The sequence below is a fragment of the Rhincodon typus genome, chromosome 5 (assembly GCF_021869965.1).
Source record: "Rhincodon typus isolate 14 chromosome 5, sRhiTyp1.1, whole genome shotgun sequence".
Taxonomy (NCBI): Eukaryota; Metazoa; Chordata; class Chondrichthyes; order Orectolobiformes; family Rhincodontidae; genus Rhincodon; species Rhincodon typus.
Window position 1 is genome coordinate 14,169,328 of NC_063336.1, and position 17,579 is coordinate 14,186,906.

Consider the following 17,579-nt stretch of genomic DNA (forward strand, 5'->3'; position numbering starts at 1 on the left):
CCTCTTTGACCTGTCTGTTTCCTCTCCACCTATCCTCTCCTCTATCCATCTTCTATCCGCCTCCCCCTCTCTCCCTATTCATTTCAGAACCCCCTTCCCCTCCCCCTTTTCTGATGAAGGGACCAAAGTTGAGTTTGTTCTTTCACTGGGAATGGAACATCCCAAAAGTTGTCACAGGGTCTCCACCATTGTCTTGCTAGATAAGGCCCTGACACAAACACGCTAACATGGTGAATTGTACACAGCATCTATTTTCACAAATGTGTCTTTTATCTATGCTATAGGCTGGGAATGGAGCAGGATCAAAGCCCAGTGATCTTCTTGATGTTCTCACCCAGTACAGAGGATTTTCCTGGAGGTTAGTAATTTTTGCTCTCCGCCTTCTCTTGAGTCCAAGAATGAAAGTTTTGTCACTTTATGCTTGGCTGGGTGCGTAATTCTTATCTTTAAATGTAGTTTTCTGAGTAGTCTTGAACAGCAATGATAAATGTTCATTTCTCAGACTCAGTACTTCGAGTAAATCCCAATCTTCATTTTCTGATCTGCAGCACATTTCAATAGATATTAAATTGCCCACAGTGTCAAGGGGTGTGCAGGCTATGTGGATTAACAATGGGAAATGCAGGGTTACAGGGATAGGGTAGGGGGATAGGTGGGATGCTGTTCAGAGGGTCAGCGTGGACTTGATGGGTCAAATGGCCACTTCCACACTGTAGAAATTCTATGATCCACTTCTGCCTTAAAAATAATCAAGGACTATTTTAGAATCATAGAATAGAATGGGGGTGGTATGGTGGCTCAGTGGTTAGCACTGCTGCCTCACAGTGCCAAGACCCAGGTTCGATTTCATCCTCAGGCAACTGTCTGTAGGAGTTTGCACATTCTCCCCGTGTCTGCACAGGTTTCCTTCGGGTGCTTCAGTTTCCTTCCACAGTCCAAAGATGTGCAGGTTAGGTGAATTGGCTATGCTAAATTGCCCATAGTGTTCAGGGATGTGTAGATTAGGTGGGTTATAAGGGGATGGGTCTGGGTGGGGTGCTCAGAGGTTCAGTGTGGACTTGTTGGGCTGAAGGGCCTGTTTCCACACTGTAGGGATTCTATGAATAATTTTATAAGGTGTAACTGGAAAAATAGATGAGAGGTCACTAGTTGATGTCATTTTTAGATTTTCTGAAAGCTTTTGCTAAGGTCACACAAAAGGTTGTTAAATTAGAGCACATGGGGTTGAGGGGAATGTACTGAAATCACAACCTGATAAACAGAGAGAATACTGAGTACAGGAATCAATAAGTCATTCTCAGGTTAGCAGCCTGTGGTTGATGAGGTACCACAAGGATCAGAGCTTGGGCCCCAGCCATTCACAAAACATATCAATAATTTGGATGTGAGGATTAAATATAATATTTCCAACTTTGTGGGTGACACAAAACCAGGCGTAAGTGTGAGTTGTGAGAAGGATGCAAAGACACTTTAAACGCATTTGGGGCGACTCAGTGGGTGGGCATAAAATTGCTGATGGAATACAACATGGAGAAATGTGATGTAAGCACTTTGGTAGGCAAAATAGAAATGTGGAGTATTTTATAAATAGTGAGAGCATCAAAGGGGCTTGGGTGTCCTTGTTCATGACTCACTGAAGGTTAAAATGCAGGTACAGCAAACAAATTAAGAGAGAAATGCCACGTTGGCTTTAATCGAGGATTTGAGTATCTGAGCAAAGATGCATTACTACCACTATATAGAGCCTTGGTGAGACCACACTTAGTGTACTGTAGGCAGTTTTGGTCTCCTTGACTAAAGGTTATCACAGAAATAAGGAGGAATTTCTGCTTCCAAAAGGCAGTAAATTTGTGGAATTCTTTACCATAGAGGGCTATTGAGGCTGGGTTGTTACGTATATTCAAGGTTTAAATAGATAGATTTTTAATCAGTGAGGCAATCAAGGGTTATGGCGAAAAGGCAGGAAAGTGGAGTTGAGGATTATCAGACCAACCATACTTTCATGGAGTGGTGGAGTAGACTTGCTGGGCTGATTGGCCTAATCCTGCTCCTACATCGTATGGTCTTGTGGAAAGATCTATTTGCCAGATGGAATGCAACAAAGGTTTACCAAACTAATTCCTAGGTTGGAGGATTTGTCCTGTGAAGAAAGGTTAAAGAATCCAGAGCTACATTTTCTGGACATTGAGAAGCATGGGTGGTTTAAACACACAAAATAATTCCAGCAATCAACAGGTGGATACAGGAAAGATGTTTCCCCTGGAGTGGGGCTGGGGGACAGGGTATCTAGAACCAGGAGACAGTCTCAGAGTTAAAAGCAGATCGTTTAGGACTGAAATGAGGAAGGGCCTAATCAATCAAGTGGATGTGAATCAGCCCAGAGAATTGTGGGTGGATTTCTTTCAGTTTGTTCAAGACTGAGATTGACCGGTTGATAAATCAAGGGATTAAGGATAGTGCAGAAAAATAGTGTTTAAGATCAGCCACGACTTCTTTTAATGGCAGAGTGGGCTTATAGGGCTGAGTGGCCTACTCTTCCTCCTATTTCTTATGTTCTTCAGGCATGATCAACAGTGTTGGAGGCAATTAACCATTAATGGTTAGGAGGCCAGAACTTGGGGGTGGGGTGGGGGGTGCGGGAGGGTGGGTAGCGGTGGGGGGGGAGGGCGGGGTGTGGGGGTGGTGGGCACAGAGATCCCAGAGAGCTGCTGGGCTTTAGGAAGTGACAAAGGTAGGATAGATGGAGGAATGCAAACAAAGGTGATGAGAAGTTTAAAAACAAGACTGAGCAGCTTGCCCATTGCTAATGTACACCTGATAAATGGCAGAACAATCTCTCAGCATGCAGCAATTTTTTTTACTTCCATTTCATGACTAGTTTGTGAATTTCACAGTAAGTGGAAGTGAACTGAAATGAACACCTAACTTTTGTGTTTCACAGCATTGGAGGAGATGAAAATATAACTGCTGTCACCACATTGACGAGTAAGTAGCTCATATTCTATCGAGGTTATTCATCCATATTGGTTTCTTGCAAGATATCATTCTTGCCTTACTTTCCTTCAATGCCTGCTATCATTGGCAGCCCAGGCTGGTAGGGGCAAGGGGGTACCACTGCAGGGGTCCTCAGGGCAGGCTGAAGGTGGAGAAGACTTGGTTTTCATGTTCACACATACTTATCATTGTCAGTAACTAGAAGCTGTGGCAGCTTGCACCATACATTTTTTGCTTCCAGCCCTTAACCTCATTTTAGAAAGGCTTGGCTTTAATTCTTAGCCAATATCCCCCCATTTTTAGGCAGGGGTTTGGCACAAGATAAATTGGTACAGACAAGCTGGCACAGACAAGCTGGACTGAGTGGTCTCCTCCTCCTTTCCTGCAGCCATTCTGTGCTTCTCTGACTCGTTACATTCTCAATTTCAGGGAATACAACCCCTGTTTGTATTACTTATTATTGCAATTTAACTTCTGGAGTCTAAGCATTATTCTGGAAAATCTACCATGCACTCCCACCAAGGACAATATAAAGTTTAAAGTACAAAGGTGTAGTGACCTGAACTCAATGCAGTGTTCCAGTGCTTTGTAGAGCTGTAGCTGCCATCTACTCTTCGGTGTGTACCAGTACTCCAAATATAAAAGTCCACATTAAACGATGAGAGCAGTGAGCTGTTTGGTAAACTTGAAACTGGAAGGTGTATCCACAATTATCTTATGACTGTAGCATTTACTGGCTACAGTGCAACAACACACCAAAGAGGTTACCTTGACAGCACAACCTTCCCCTGTGAATAAGTGGTTTGTTTTATAAGGGTGTAAAGCTCCGAAAGGGTTAATGGTGAGGCTTGCTTTAAACACTTCATGTGGATCAGGTTGGGAGAACAACTCCAGACCTTGCAGGAGATAGAACTATCATCGAGGTCCCATCATAACCTTATTAATAAAGTCTATCATTGCAACATACACCTAGTCACTAACATGAAACTAGGACTCAGTCTCCCCTTAAAGACTCATCCACGCTCAGCCTATCTGTACATTCAGCTATATATCTGTCACCTGACCTCCTCATAGAATTCCTACAATGTGGAAGCAAGCAATTCAGTCCATCGAGTCTACACCAACCCTTTGAAGAGCAACCCACTCAGACCCACCCCATCCCTGTAACTTTGCATTTCCCATGGCTAAACTACCTCGCCTAAACTTTCTACCTGGACTGTGGGAGGAAACCTGAGCACCCGGAGGAAACCCATGCATACACGGGGAGAATGTGCAAAGTCCACATAGACAGTCGCCCATGGCTGGAATTAAACCCAGGCTCCTGGTGCTGTGAGGCAAAAGTGCTAATTGCTGAGCCACCATGCTGCCCCACCTTTCTGCCATTCTTCCCTCTACCAATATCCACTCACCTGGTATCCTACCTCCTTACCACCTGGAACTCTACCCCCTTACACCTTCCCATTCACCTGCTACCGTCACTCTCCCTCTCCCTCCTCATCCACCTGGCACTCTACCCTCTACCCACCTGGCACCCTTCTCTCTACTTACTTCCACCCAGTCTGCACCCTACCCATTCTAGCCCCCTTGTACCCTTCCTCCTCACCAATGTTGCTCCCTTCCCCCTACCAATACCATCCTGAACTTATATACTCACCCATTCACAGTAGCTGTGAAAGTTGTTGCTGGACATTTAAATTCCAGAATACAACACTTTCAGAGTAAGGAAAGAAGATATGGTTTCAAAAATTACCATCCCTGCTGCTGGCTGCAAGGATTCTCGCACATCTTGCTGCTTTTTCATAACAGAAGGCTCCTGTCCAGGAACTTCCAGAGCAACTAAATGTACTGATGTACATTTTTTGTCTGAAAGAGAGTTTCTCATTAGAATTTCTCAGCTGATGTCTCCAATTTATGCCTTTAGCAGATGTGTTACCAAGGCAAGTTTGTAATAGCCTTCCTTACTTGCATGAATTTTGAGTGTATGCTTTCATCTCACTTGGATGTTATACCTTTTCAGATATTCTCCGTGAGTTCAACCCTTCGTTGGTCGGATATTCCACTGGTATTGGCCGTGAAGACACTCCCCAGGCTTTCTTGAATCAGGCTGTCGCAGGAGCTGAGTCTATGTAGGTCTAAGTTCTTTAGATATTTACATGGGTGTCTGGCCTTGTCAGTCATGGGCTATTACATCCTGGCTTTTCACATCCACTCCATCCGAGCATTATGGTGCTGAATAACATTTGTACGATAGGATAACTCTGAGAATTGCAGTGATTGTCAGCAAAACGTCATTCTCTTTTGTTTATCCTAAAAGTTAGTTGTCACCTTTAGACAATTGGGTGAGGAAAGCATAATACAGGGAAATGGTACCCACTAATTCCATGCTGTAGTTCATGGTGAAGATAGCATGCTATTGTTTCTTAACCTACTCCCTTTGTCACAGTGAACTCAGTAAACTTGCTCATGAGGACAACCAAATATAAGATGAATGATGACATATTCATACATCTGGGGAGAATGCCAGTCATTGGCTGTCACAGATGATATTAGAATAAACCTATAAACCATGGCATTCCTTGCCACTTAGAAATAAAGAACAAGAAGAAAATCGATAATATTCATTGAAAACACATCAAATGTGTAAATTCTATACTGTTCTATGATATTTTTCAATATGAAATCTGAACCCTTTGAAGAAATCCCACTTAGAATGCAGTTTGTTGACTACTTTCTTTTATTCCCCAATGTTTTGCAGGGAACTGATGAGCCAAATCAGGAGCCTGGTGAAGCTGCTGAGAAATGATTCGGTAAATCTCTGACCTTATGAATGAAAACTCCAGGGCTTTAAGTGAACACAAAGCTGCCCCAGTTGCCTGGCACCAAGCTGGCAGTCTCACTGTGGGGAATTATTGGTGGGAGGACTGATGGGACAAATGATCTTCTCAAGCCAAAGTTGAGGTGCAAAAGGTGGAAGAATATTCTGCCCTGTTTCTCAACTCAGTGATACTTAGGCTGAGGCGAGGAAGGTTACAAACATTCTGAGGTTTTTCCTGACTTCCAATCCCTTCTTGATCTGCTGCTCAGCAACCCATCACCTTCCAAACCAGTGTGTCTGTTATTTTGTTTCATTTGTAATTGACTTCATGTGGGTTTGCCCCTACATGCTTTTATAACACCCTTTACTGAGTCTTTTCCAATATTCTTCTCTCAGCTCTCATGTTGGTGACACATCCTGCTCCATAGACCTTATTGAACTTGGTTTATCAGCAAACATTGAAGAAGCAATGGACGCAGATATTCAAATCCTTCTTTTTAGATTTGCTTAACAACAGATATTAAATGTGCATATTGAAAAGTCCAAAATCATTCTGAACATCCTGTAATCATTTAAAGATGAGGCGGATGTAATTTTGAAATATCAGGGAGTTGAGGGTAATGAGGAACTGACACAAAAGAGGAGTCAAGGCCTGGAGCTGATCATCTATGATCTTATTGAATACCGAGGCTGGCTTGATGGGTTGAACGAGCTCATGGTCCTATTTCTTATGCTCTTATGTTTGATAGTACGGCTGACAGACTTGAGTGGAAAGTATTCCACTCCAGCAATACTACCCTTCATCTCAATCAATACAAGGGAAAGTGATTAAAAGGAAAATAAATGGCACAATATTTTGTTTTATTGAAATTGCCACGTACATACACGTAGAGTTATTTAAATATGTATGCAACATAAATAGCAATACGCAAGGTCTAAGTAATACGGGGTATCAGGGCCTAGTAACTCCACCCACCACCACCTGCCACTTCTACGGTTACCATCAAGCCAGGGGATCAACCCTGGTTCAATGGAGAGTGCAAGAGAGCATGTCAGGAGCAGCACCAGGCATACCTAAGAGTAAGGCGTCAATCTAGTGAAGCTACAAAACAGGACTATTTACCTGCCTAACAGAATAAGCAGCTAGTGATAGATAGAGCTAAATGATTCCAGCATCAAAGCATCAGATCTAAGCTCTGCAGTCCTGCTATACCCAGTCGTGAATGGTGGAGGGCAATTAAACAACTCACTGGAGGAGGAGTCTCCTCAAGTAGCCCCATCCTCAATGATGGAAGAACCCAGCACATCAGTGCAAAAGATAAGGCCAAAGATTTTCAACAGTCTTCAGCCAGGAATACCTAGCGGACAATTATTCTCAGAGTCCTTTTGAGAACCCTAACATCATAGCTACCTGTCCTCAACAAACACAATTTACTTCATGTGATATCAAGAAGGGGTTGAAGGTACTGAGACCCAAAGTCTATGAGTTTTGACAACATTCTATCAATAGAACTGAAGACCTGTGATCCAGAAAAAGCCTTGGCCCACCCCCATCTGTTCTAGTACAGTTACAGCAGCGGCAACTACCCAGTAGCGTTATTAATGAGGCAGTGGCCTTGTGGCATTGTTATTGGATTAGGCAGGAGTTGGTTAGCTCAGTTAGCCAGACAGCTGATTTGCACTGCAGTGCAACACCAAACAGTGAGGATTCAATTCCTGCATTAGCTGAAGTTACCATAAGGATTCTCCTTTCCAACCTTGCCCCTTTCCTGAGCCATGGTGACCCTTAGGTTAAGCCACCACCAGTCATCTCCCTAATGAGAGAATAGTCCAATAGTTTGTTAAGACTATGGGGACTTTATGTTTACTGGAGTAGGAATCCACTGCCCCGGGCTATTACTATGAGGACATGGTTTTAAATCCTACTATGGCAAAATTTAAATGTAATAATATCTGGAATTAAAAGGATAATCTAATGATTGTTGTAAAAAACAGTAACATTCATTTTTGGATAGATATCTGCAGTCCTTACCTAAGATGACCCAGTCATGGCTCCAGAAATGTGGTTCGCTTATAATTGCCCTCTGAAATGGCCTGGAGAGACAATCAGTTTAAGGGCAATTAAGGATGGGCAGCAAATTTGCCTCGCCAGTGATGACCACATCCCACATAAGAATAGGAGAAAGCAGGCAGTTGTCAAGTTTTGACTGAGTGTGCATTAGGAGCGCGAGCAAAACTTAAATCAATGGGACTCATGGGGAGAAATCTCCGCTGGTTGGAGTCATATCTGGTACATCAGAAGATAGTTGTGGTTGATGGAGGTCAGTTATCTCAGTTCCAGGACATCTCTGCAGGAGTTCCTCAGGGTAGTGAGCTGGACCCAACAATCTTCAGCTGCTTCATCGATCACCTTCCTCCATTATAAGGCCAGAAGTGGAGATGTTCACTAATGATTGCACAATATTCAGCACCATTTCATGACTCCTCAGATACTGAAGCTATCCATGTCCAAATGCAACAAGACTTGGTCAAAATCAAGGCTTGTGCTGAAAAGTGGCAAGTAACATTTAGACAATACAAATGCCAGGCAACGACCATCTCCAATAAGAAAAGATTAAACCATCATCCCTTGATATGCAATGGCGTTACCATTACTGAATCCACCTCTGGGTTTTATCATAGTGCAGAAATGGAACTGGCCAAGTCACATAAACAAAGTGGCTATAAAAGTGGGTCAGAGGCCAGGAATCTTGCAGCAAGTAACTCACTTTCCGAGTCCCAAGCCTGTCTGCCATCTACAAAACACAAGCTAGGAGTGTGATGGAATACTCCCCACTTACCTGGATGGGTGCAGCTCCAACAACACTCAAGAAGGTTGACACCATCCAGTACAAAGCAGCCGGATTGATTGGCACCCTATCCATCATCTATGACATTCATTCCTGCACTTTGGTCACACAGTGGCTGCAGCATGTACTTCAACAGTTGCACTGCAGCAACTTACCAATGCTCCTGAGATAGCACCTTCCAAACACAAGAAAGACAAGGGCAGCAATTACAGGGGAGGCAATGGCCTAGTGGTATTATCGTTGGACTGTTAATCCAGAGACCCAGATAACGTTCTGGGGACCCAGGTTTGAATCCTGCCACAACAGATAGTAGAATTTGAATTCACTAAATGTCTGGAATTAAGGATCTAATGGTGACCATGAATCCATTGTCAATTGTCGGAAAAACCCATCTGGTTCACTAATGTCCTTTAGGGAAGGAAACTGCCATCCTTACCTGGTCTGGCCTACATGTGACTCCAGACCCACAGCAATGTGGTTGACTCTTAACTGTCCTCTGGGCGATTAGGGATGGGCAATAAATGCTGCCTAGCCAGCGACACCCTCATCCCGTGAATGAATAAAGAACAAAAACATATGAGTGTGCATACAAACTTAAGAACTAGGAGTAAGCCATTCAGTTCCATGAGCCTAATTCACCTTTTACTAGAACACGGTCACTCTGATTACTCCTGATAACTTTTTACCCTTTCCTTAAACAAGATGTCCAATACTGCGCATAGTACTCCAGGTATGGTCTTACCAATGCATGGGAACACCACCAACTGCAAGCTCCACTTCAAGTCATGCAGCATCCTGACTTGGAAATATATTGCTATTCTTTCAGTGTCACTGGATCAAATTCTGGCACCTCCCTCCTCAAAAGTATACCTCCGTCCCTATACCCCAAGGACAGCAGCAGTTCAAGAAGTCAACTTGCCACCCCCTTTACAAGGGCAATAAGGAATGAATAATAAATGTTGACTTAGCCATGATGCCCCGATCTTGTGAAGGAATTGAAAATCATTGCAGTGGATCTGGAGTCATGTAGGCCTGGCCAGTTATGGATGGCAGATTTGCTTCCCTAAAAAAAATTAGTGAAGCACTTTTTTAGGGGGTGGGTGCACAACTCCCAGTTTTATGGAATTGAATTTAAATTCCACGAGCTGCCACTGTCTGCTTTGAATCTATGCCCCCAGAGTGTTAGCCAAGGCTTCTGGATTACTAGTCCACCACTAGGCCTCTGAATTCCCATGGCAACGTAGCCGGTAATTGAATCAACAACAAAGCCAGAGGAGAGATGGGCAAAGCATAAGAAACAAGGCACAGGGTTGGGTGGAGATAATGGAGGGACAAGCAGGGTGAGGGGCAAATGGCAGGGGCGGGTGGGAGCCACTCTGTGGCTGTGGAATGGATTGTGGGTCGCCAGCTGATGAGGGATTAACAGTGGATTACTTATGTCTTTGTGACTCTGTTTCAACAGAGAATCAATTTTCAAGAAGATTGGAAGATTATCACCTTGTTCATCGGAGGGAATGATCTCTGCGCATGTTGCAAGGACCCTGTAGGTGATGTTGATATATACTTGCATTGAACTTTACTGGAGTCTAGAATCTCTACTTTTCCTCACTTAACTCCAGTAAAGTGTCTTCTCTTTCAATTTTCTCTCTTCTATTCCCTCCCTGTTCCAGTAACAAATTACACTGTGGAACAGTTCCACAAGATAAAGTATCTTTAGAGAGATTTGCACCCACCTCTTGGATAGGCTAAGTTATGATGGATAAATTTTAATGTGCATAAAAGTAGCAAAGCAAGAACTGGATTTATATTGCACACTTCAAATTCTCAGGGTGCCCCCTATTGCTGCATAGCTGGAGGGGTGGCAGTTGGTTAGCTCAGTTGGCTGGACAGTTAGATAGTAATGCAGAGTGACACCAAAAACACAGGTTCAATTTCTGCCCTGACTGGGGTTACCATGAAAGACTCTCCTCAACTCTCCCCTCATCTGAGGCATCGTGACCTTCAGATTAAACCACCACCAGTCATCTCTCTCCAAGCAGGGACCATGGCATCTTTACCTTTTGTAGCTGGTGTTTGGGCTTGTTTATCCCACAAACACCAATGAGGTGAATGTGTGCTGTATTAAAATGCACAAATCTTGGGCATCCTGCAAGGAAACCTACTGAATTTTCTTCCAAATGTGGGGCAGTGATTAATCTCTCAACTTAACGAGGAAGGGCAACACGTCTGGAATGGAAAGCATTTGCTTTCTGAAAAAGTCTGCATCCTGGTGCAAATTGCCACAATTGTAGATTTATGACAGGCCAACTACCTCCACCATTTTGCAATCAAGCATAAAATGAAATTAAACTGTTTACTTCCCACCTTTATGGAAGTTTGGAGGAGGTCTGTATGTGTTTGCTGAGGGCTGGGGAATTTGTACACTGGATCACTGCATATGGACCTTCTCATTCACAAGATGAATCACTCTGGATATGGGACATCAGTCAATCTATTGATCTAGAAAGAAGGGATAGCTCTTCACCATCACAGCACCTTGATACTTGACAAATAATGCTAGATCTTTGGCTGTCACTTTCATCTCCAGAATGGTATTCCATATGCATTTCACATGTGTGAAGGAGTCAATTCTAAATTTATATTGAATTTGTGACCCGTTTGTCTACTGGAACATATAAACAACTCAGAAAAAGGAGGCCATTGAGCTTTATAGGAAGAAATTGAGGGACCTCTATTCCCTGAGGTTTAGATAAATAAGAGTTGAATCCTTAAAATGTATAGAATTTTGAGAGGGTTTGGCAGGGTAGACACACAGGGATAGTTTCTTATGGCTGGAGAGTATAGTCTGAAGATAAGGTGTTCAGTGTTTCAGACTAAGCCCAGGAAAAGTTCCTTTGCTCCAGAGGTTGGGAATCTTTGGAATTCTCTGCTCCAGAGTAGCCATGGTGTGAAGGTGCCAGTGTTGGACTGCGGTGGACAAAGTCAGAAGGTCTCACGGCTCCAGGTTATAGTCCAACAAGTTGTGAGGTTAGCTTGGAGCTTGGACAGCTGGTTTGCAATGCAGAGCGCTACCAATGGTGCAGGTTCAAATCCTGTACTAGCTGAGATTACCATGAACATCCTGCCTCTCAATCTTTACCCCTCACCTGAAGCATGGTGACCCCCAGTTTAAACCACCAGCAGTCATTTCTCTACCTAATGAGAGAGTTGCCCTATGGTCATCTGGGACAATGGCAACTTTACCTTTACTGTTCATCAGGAAAGCTAGGCTAGTATGGCATTTAAGTCTGGGCAGGTTTTATTCATTGATTAGCTTGGACTTATACTAAACCATGGCAGTGAACCAAGCCTGCCCACCATTGCTGTGCACAGCATAGTACTTGACTTAACACCAGTCACCCTATTTTGAAGTAATTCATTGTGTGATGGATTTTCAGCATGAAAGGCATGATATGAGTTTTGTGATTAAATCATCATTTTCTCTCCTTTTACAATCTGTAGAGCAAATATTCTCCAGAAAACTTTACAAACAGCATCCGGAATGCATTGGATATGCTTCACAATGAGGTAAGTGTATTTCGGCGAATTTGCATTGCCCTCAAAACTTGCTAATTGGCTGGACCCTTGGCATGAACAGAGATTGAAAAAAAGCAAACTTGGTGCAATAGAATTGAAAAGTAGGTAAGTTGTACCAGACCTGTATTGAACCTTGGTTTGACCACACTGAAAATACAAAGTGTGGTTCTGGTCATACAAAGGATATACAGATAGTGAGGAGGGAGCAGGGAAGGTTTACAAGGATTATATCAGAAGTGCGAGAGTATACATTTTATGAAAGGATGAATAATTTCAGACTTTTTTGTCTTGAGAAAAGATGCTGAAGGGTGGACAATGGTGGACAATGGGGAACCTGTGGATGTGGTGTATCTGGATTTCCAGAAGGCATTTGACAAGGTGCCACACCAAAGGCTGCTACATAAGATAAAGTTGCACGGTATTACAGGTAATGTATTGGCATGGATAGAGGATTGGTTGACTAGTAGAAAGCAAAGAGTAGGGGTAAATGGGTGTTTTTCTGGTTGGCGGTCAGTGGCTAGTGGTGTGCCTCAGGGATCAGTGTTGGGACCGCAATTGTTTACAATTTACATAAATGATTTGGAGTTGGGGACTAAGTGTGGTGTGTCAAAATTTGCAGATGATACTAAGGTGAGTGGTAGAGCAAAGTGTGCAGAAGACACTGAAAGTCTGCAGAGGGATATACATAGTCTAAGTGAGTGGGCAAAGGTCTGGCAGATGGAGTACAATGTTGATAAGTGTGAGGTCATCCATTTTGGTAACAGCAAAATGGACTATGTTTTAAATGGTAAAAAATTGCAGCACGCTGCTGTGCAGAGGGACTTGGGTGTCCTTGTGCATGAATCGCTAAAAGTAGGATTGCAGGTGCAGCAGGTAATTAAAAAGGCAAATGGAATTTTGTCTGCCATTGCTCAAGGGATGGAGTTTAAAAACAGGGAGGCTATGCTGCAGCTGTATAGGGTCCTGGTGAGGCCACACCTGGAGTACTGTGTGCAGTTTTGGTCTCCTTACTTGAGAAGAGATATAGTAGCACTGGAGGGGGTGCAGAGGAGATTCACTCGGTTGATTCCAGAGTTGAGAGGGTTGGATTATGAGGAGAGACTAAGTAGACTTGGCTTATACTCATTGGAATTCAGAAGAATGAGGGGAGATCTTATAGAAACATATAAGATTATGAAGCGAATAGATAAGGTGGAGGCAGGGAGGTTGTTTCTGCTAGGAGGTGAAACTAGAACTAGAGGGCATCGCCTCAAAATAAAGGGAAGCAGATGTAGGACTGAGGTCAGGAGGAACTTCTTCACCCAAAGGGTTGTGAATCTGTGGAATTCCCTGCCCAGTGAAGCGGTTGAAGCTACCTCGCTGAATGTTTTTAAGGCAAGGCTAGATAAATTTTTGAACAGTAAAGGAATTAAGGGTTATGGTGAGTGGGCGGTTAAATGGACCTGAGTCTCAAAAAGATCAGCCATGATCTTATTAAATGGCGGGGCAGGCTCGAGGGGCCAGATGGCCTACTCCTGCTCCTAGTTCTTATGTTCTTATATTCTAATAGGGGTCTTTAAAATTGCTAAAGGTTTTGATAAGAATAGTTGCAAAGAGAATGTTTCTATATTTTGGGAGGAGTCATAACTGGAGTCCATCAATACTGAGGAGGCATGATGAAATTCAGTAGGAAATACACACAAAAAAAATTTGTTTATCCAAAATGTGGTGAAAATATGAGACAGCCCAGCAGAGGGAGTGATTGAAACAAACAGCATTGGTGCACTTAGGGGGAAGCCATGCAACTACATGAGGGAGAAGGGAATAGATCATGAAACTGATCAATGTAGAGGATTAAAGATGGAAGGAAGCTCAAGTGGAGCATGAAAACTGAAAGGAACAGAATGATCTACTACTGAGCTGTATATTGGAAATTTATGTCAGTGCTCCATTCTTCTATTTCCCTTAACCTCCCTGCTCCAAGGAGATCAAACCCAGTCTACATAACCTCTCCACGTAGTCCCTCATCCATGGTACCATTCCAGCAAACCTCTTCGCTCTCCCTAAGGTCTTGACATCCTTTCTAAAGTGTGGCAGCCGCTAAATCTAAACCAAAGGAGACAATTTCAGTTTTGGAGTTGAAAATTGACATCTACAGTCTTCATCATACAAAAGGGGTTGCATTTATGTATCATCTATCACAACCTTGGATTGTTCAAATGTATTTCACAGGCAAGGAAGTGTTTCTGAAGTGTAGTTACTGATGTTTAATAAGAATTGTGGCAACCAAGTTTCATACAAAAAGCTTAAACAAACAACAAAAGAAGGAAGACTGGATGATGTGCTGTCGTGAAATTGACCGAGAGATGAACATTGGCTAGGATATCAGGAATAACACCCTCCTCTCTCTGGATATTGCTGAGGCATCTTTTAGTGCCTTGGCTTAATATCTGAATCTAAAAGATTTCACAACTGAAAGTGCAGTATTCTCTGTGTACTGTATTGAAAACTTAGCATAAACGTTGTGTTCAAATCTGTGCATCATAACTTGCACTTATGTCCTTCTAAAATCAGAGGTGAGATTGTGGTCAATAGCCAATTGCCCAAATCAGGAACTGTCCTGATAATGCAATATCCTCAAACCCACCTCTCTCAGCAGCAGCAACAAAACAAAGTTGCTGGAAAAGCTCAGCAGGTCTGGCAGCATCTGAGAAGGAGAAAACAGAGTTAACATTTCAGGTCCGGTGACCTTTCCTGTCCTGAGGAAGTGTCACCGGACCCAAAACTTTAACTCTGTTTTTTCCTTCACAGATGCTGCCAGACCTGCTGAGCTTTTCCAGCAACTTTGTTTTTGTTCCTGATTTACAGCATCCGCAGTTCTTTCAGTTCTCTCAGCAGCAGTATACTTTGTATTACTTACAGTTAGCTAGCCAGATAGTTGCAGATTGATGCTACTTTTTCATTTTGTTTTCAGGTCCCACGAGCTTTCGTGAATCTGGTGACGGTTCTCAACATTTTACCATTGCGTGGGCTTTTCACTAACACAAGGGTGAATTGTCCACGGTTCCTCTTAAAGTTTGTATTCTGTTTAACCAAATTTTCCATAAGAAATCACAGTTAATAACTATCAAATGCATTTTGATTACAAATCATTAACAGCAGGAAGGAAGAGTGCTGAAAGCCTTGACCTGTTCAGCTCTGACCTATCTGTTTAATTATTTTTATATCTTTAATGGCATACATTATATCACAGTAATAAAGTTTCCACTGAAGCCTCCAGTTATATGTTCCTAGTAAAACACGGTTCTACCTTGAACCTAGAATACAGCAAAGCAGTTCCCCAGCCTGTGTTTGGTTTTGCCAATGTGAAGGAGCAGCATCATTTCGAATGCAGTAGACTAAATTGAGAGAAGTACAGGTAGACTGCTGCTTCACCCAGACAATGAGGAGGGAGATGGTGAAAGGGCAAGCGTTGTACCTTCTGGAATTTCATGGGAAGTTACCAAGAGGGTTGAGGTCATGTACACCACTCCCCAAAGAGATTTTGTGCCTTTATCATTTCTTATTTCTTCCCAAACTGTTTCCACATCTTGGATTTCTGAAGTTAAATCATCACTTTCTGTTGTGCTAATGCCATCACTAAGTAACAGAGGCACCCCTACACCTTTCCTTGTTTTCCTATTATTCCTAAATGTCCTGTATTCTTCAAGAGTCAGATCCCAGTCTATCATCTGGGAGCCACGCCTGTAATGGTTACCAGATCACACCAATCTATTTGTATTTGCAGTCTCAGTTCTTCAGCTTTGTTTTGAATGTTATGTGCATTCAGATACAGAATCTTTAGTTTTACCCTTTAGTCACTTTGTAAATTTTACTTTTATTTGTTGGTTGACTTTTAGATTCATGCAATCTATCCTTTCCTCTCATGGTCTGTTTGCCATTTATCTTTCTCTTTGACCTTGACTCAATTCTTTGATTTACCAAGCATTCCCAAATGTCACCCTTGCCCCCAATATGTTAAGTATGATACATTCCAATTCCCTAATTGTTTAGTCAGAAAGGATGTCTGACCCAGCGTGGTTCAGCTAGAGACTGTTCTATCAGCACAAATCCAAAACTAGAGCCAGTGGCCCATGAACCGGAGCTCACTTCTTTCACACCAAATCTTGAGCCAAGGATTCATCTTTTGAATCTATTTGCCTTATGCTAATTTACAAGTAGCTCAAGTAATGATGGTCTTGTGGTTTTATTTTTTAATTTGGCGCCTATATCCTCATAGTGACAATGCAGAACCTCGTTTATCCTGCCTGTGTTGTTGAAACCTACTTATCACCTCTCCCCATTGAAAGTTCCTCTCCAGCCCAGAGCAAATGTCCCAGGCCATTGCACCAACAGAAACACAACCCTCTTGGCTCTTTGCTGTAGAGAATGGTGTCACTATGTTGTCACCTACTATTATTACACTTTTTCTTACTCCTTCCTCTTGAGTGGCTTCCCTTATCACTGTGCCATGGTCAGTTTGCTCATTCCATCCCACAGCCATCACTCCCATCCAGACAAACTAAAATAACCCCTTTTTGACAATTGCAAAGACTGAGATCCCTGTTCTCCTGCACTTCAGATCTCCCTCACCTGCCTCACTCGCAGTTGTATTCTCTTGTCCCTGAACACTGACTAAATGAGATGACTCAACCCTAAGAGGTGCGAATGCCTCCTGGAACAAAGAATTCAGGTAACGTCCCTCTTTCTGAAGTGTCACAGTGTCTGCAGTTCAGCTCATAGAGACTGAGGCAAAGCTGCTCAAACTTCAAACACTTGCCTCTGACATGTTGCTGTGGACCAAACTAGCATCTAGAAACTCCCACATGCTGCAGATGTATCACAGAACCTGTCCTGCCATCCTTAGATTTTCATGAAGTATATTTCAGATTGTAAACATCTTGCTGTGATTCCTGTGCTATTTATTTTAAACCCTCTCAGTACTTGGCAGTGGGAGTGAGTTCTCTTTAGTTACGACTCACACAAGATTACTATCCAACAATACAATAAAATACAATATCCTTTTATTGTCACATGTAATCCATTGTAGGAGTACAGTGAAAAGCTTTTATAATGTTTGTCTTCTTACGGTGACATCTTAGGTACAAGCACCTAGGTACGGTTCTTGGATACAGCAGAGGAATAAAAGTAGTTGCTTAATTACAGAGTTGAAAACAAGTTAAAAATAGGAAAATATTAAGGGGTTAACATTATAGTGTCCTAAGGTAAGTTCTAGGGTAAGGATTTTTCCCATCACACCGGTCTCCGTCCAGCTCCAGAGCTGTTTCCCATGTGCTGCTCTGGGACTGTTTCCCATGTGCTGCTCT

General features: G+C 42.8%; 1 protein-coding gene across 1 annotated transcript in view; it reads left to right on the forward strand.

Annotated features, from left to right (window-relative positions):
• The window catches only part of plb1 (phospholipase B1), a 197,092-nt gene that overhangs the window by 56,701 nt on the left and 122,812 nt on the right, over positions 1–17,579 (forward strand). The window contains exons 19-25 of the mRNA XM_048596672.1: positions 285–358; positions 2,942–2,985; positions 5,012–5,120; positions 5,750–5,801; positions 10,121–10,201; positions 12,160–12,225; positions 15,188–15,288. Of these exons, the coding sequence (XP_048452629.1) occupies positions 285–358; positions 2,942–2,985; positions 5,012–5,120; positions 5,750–5,801; positions 10,121–10,201; positions 12,160–12,225; positions 15,188–15,288 (527 nt within the window). The remainder of the gene's footprint in view (positions 1–284; positions 359–2,941; positions 2,986–5,011; positions 5,121–5,749; positions 5,802–10,120; positions 10,202–12,159; positions 12,226–15,187; positions 15,289–17,579) is intronic.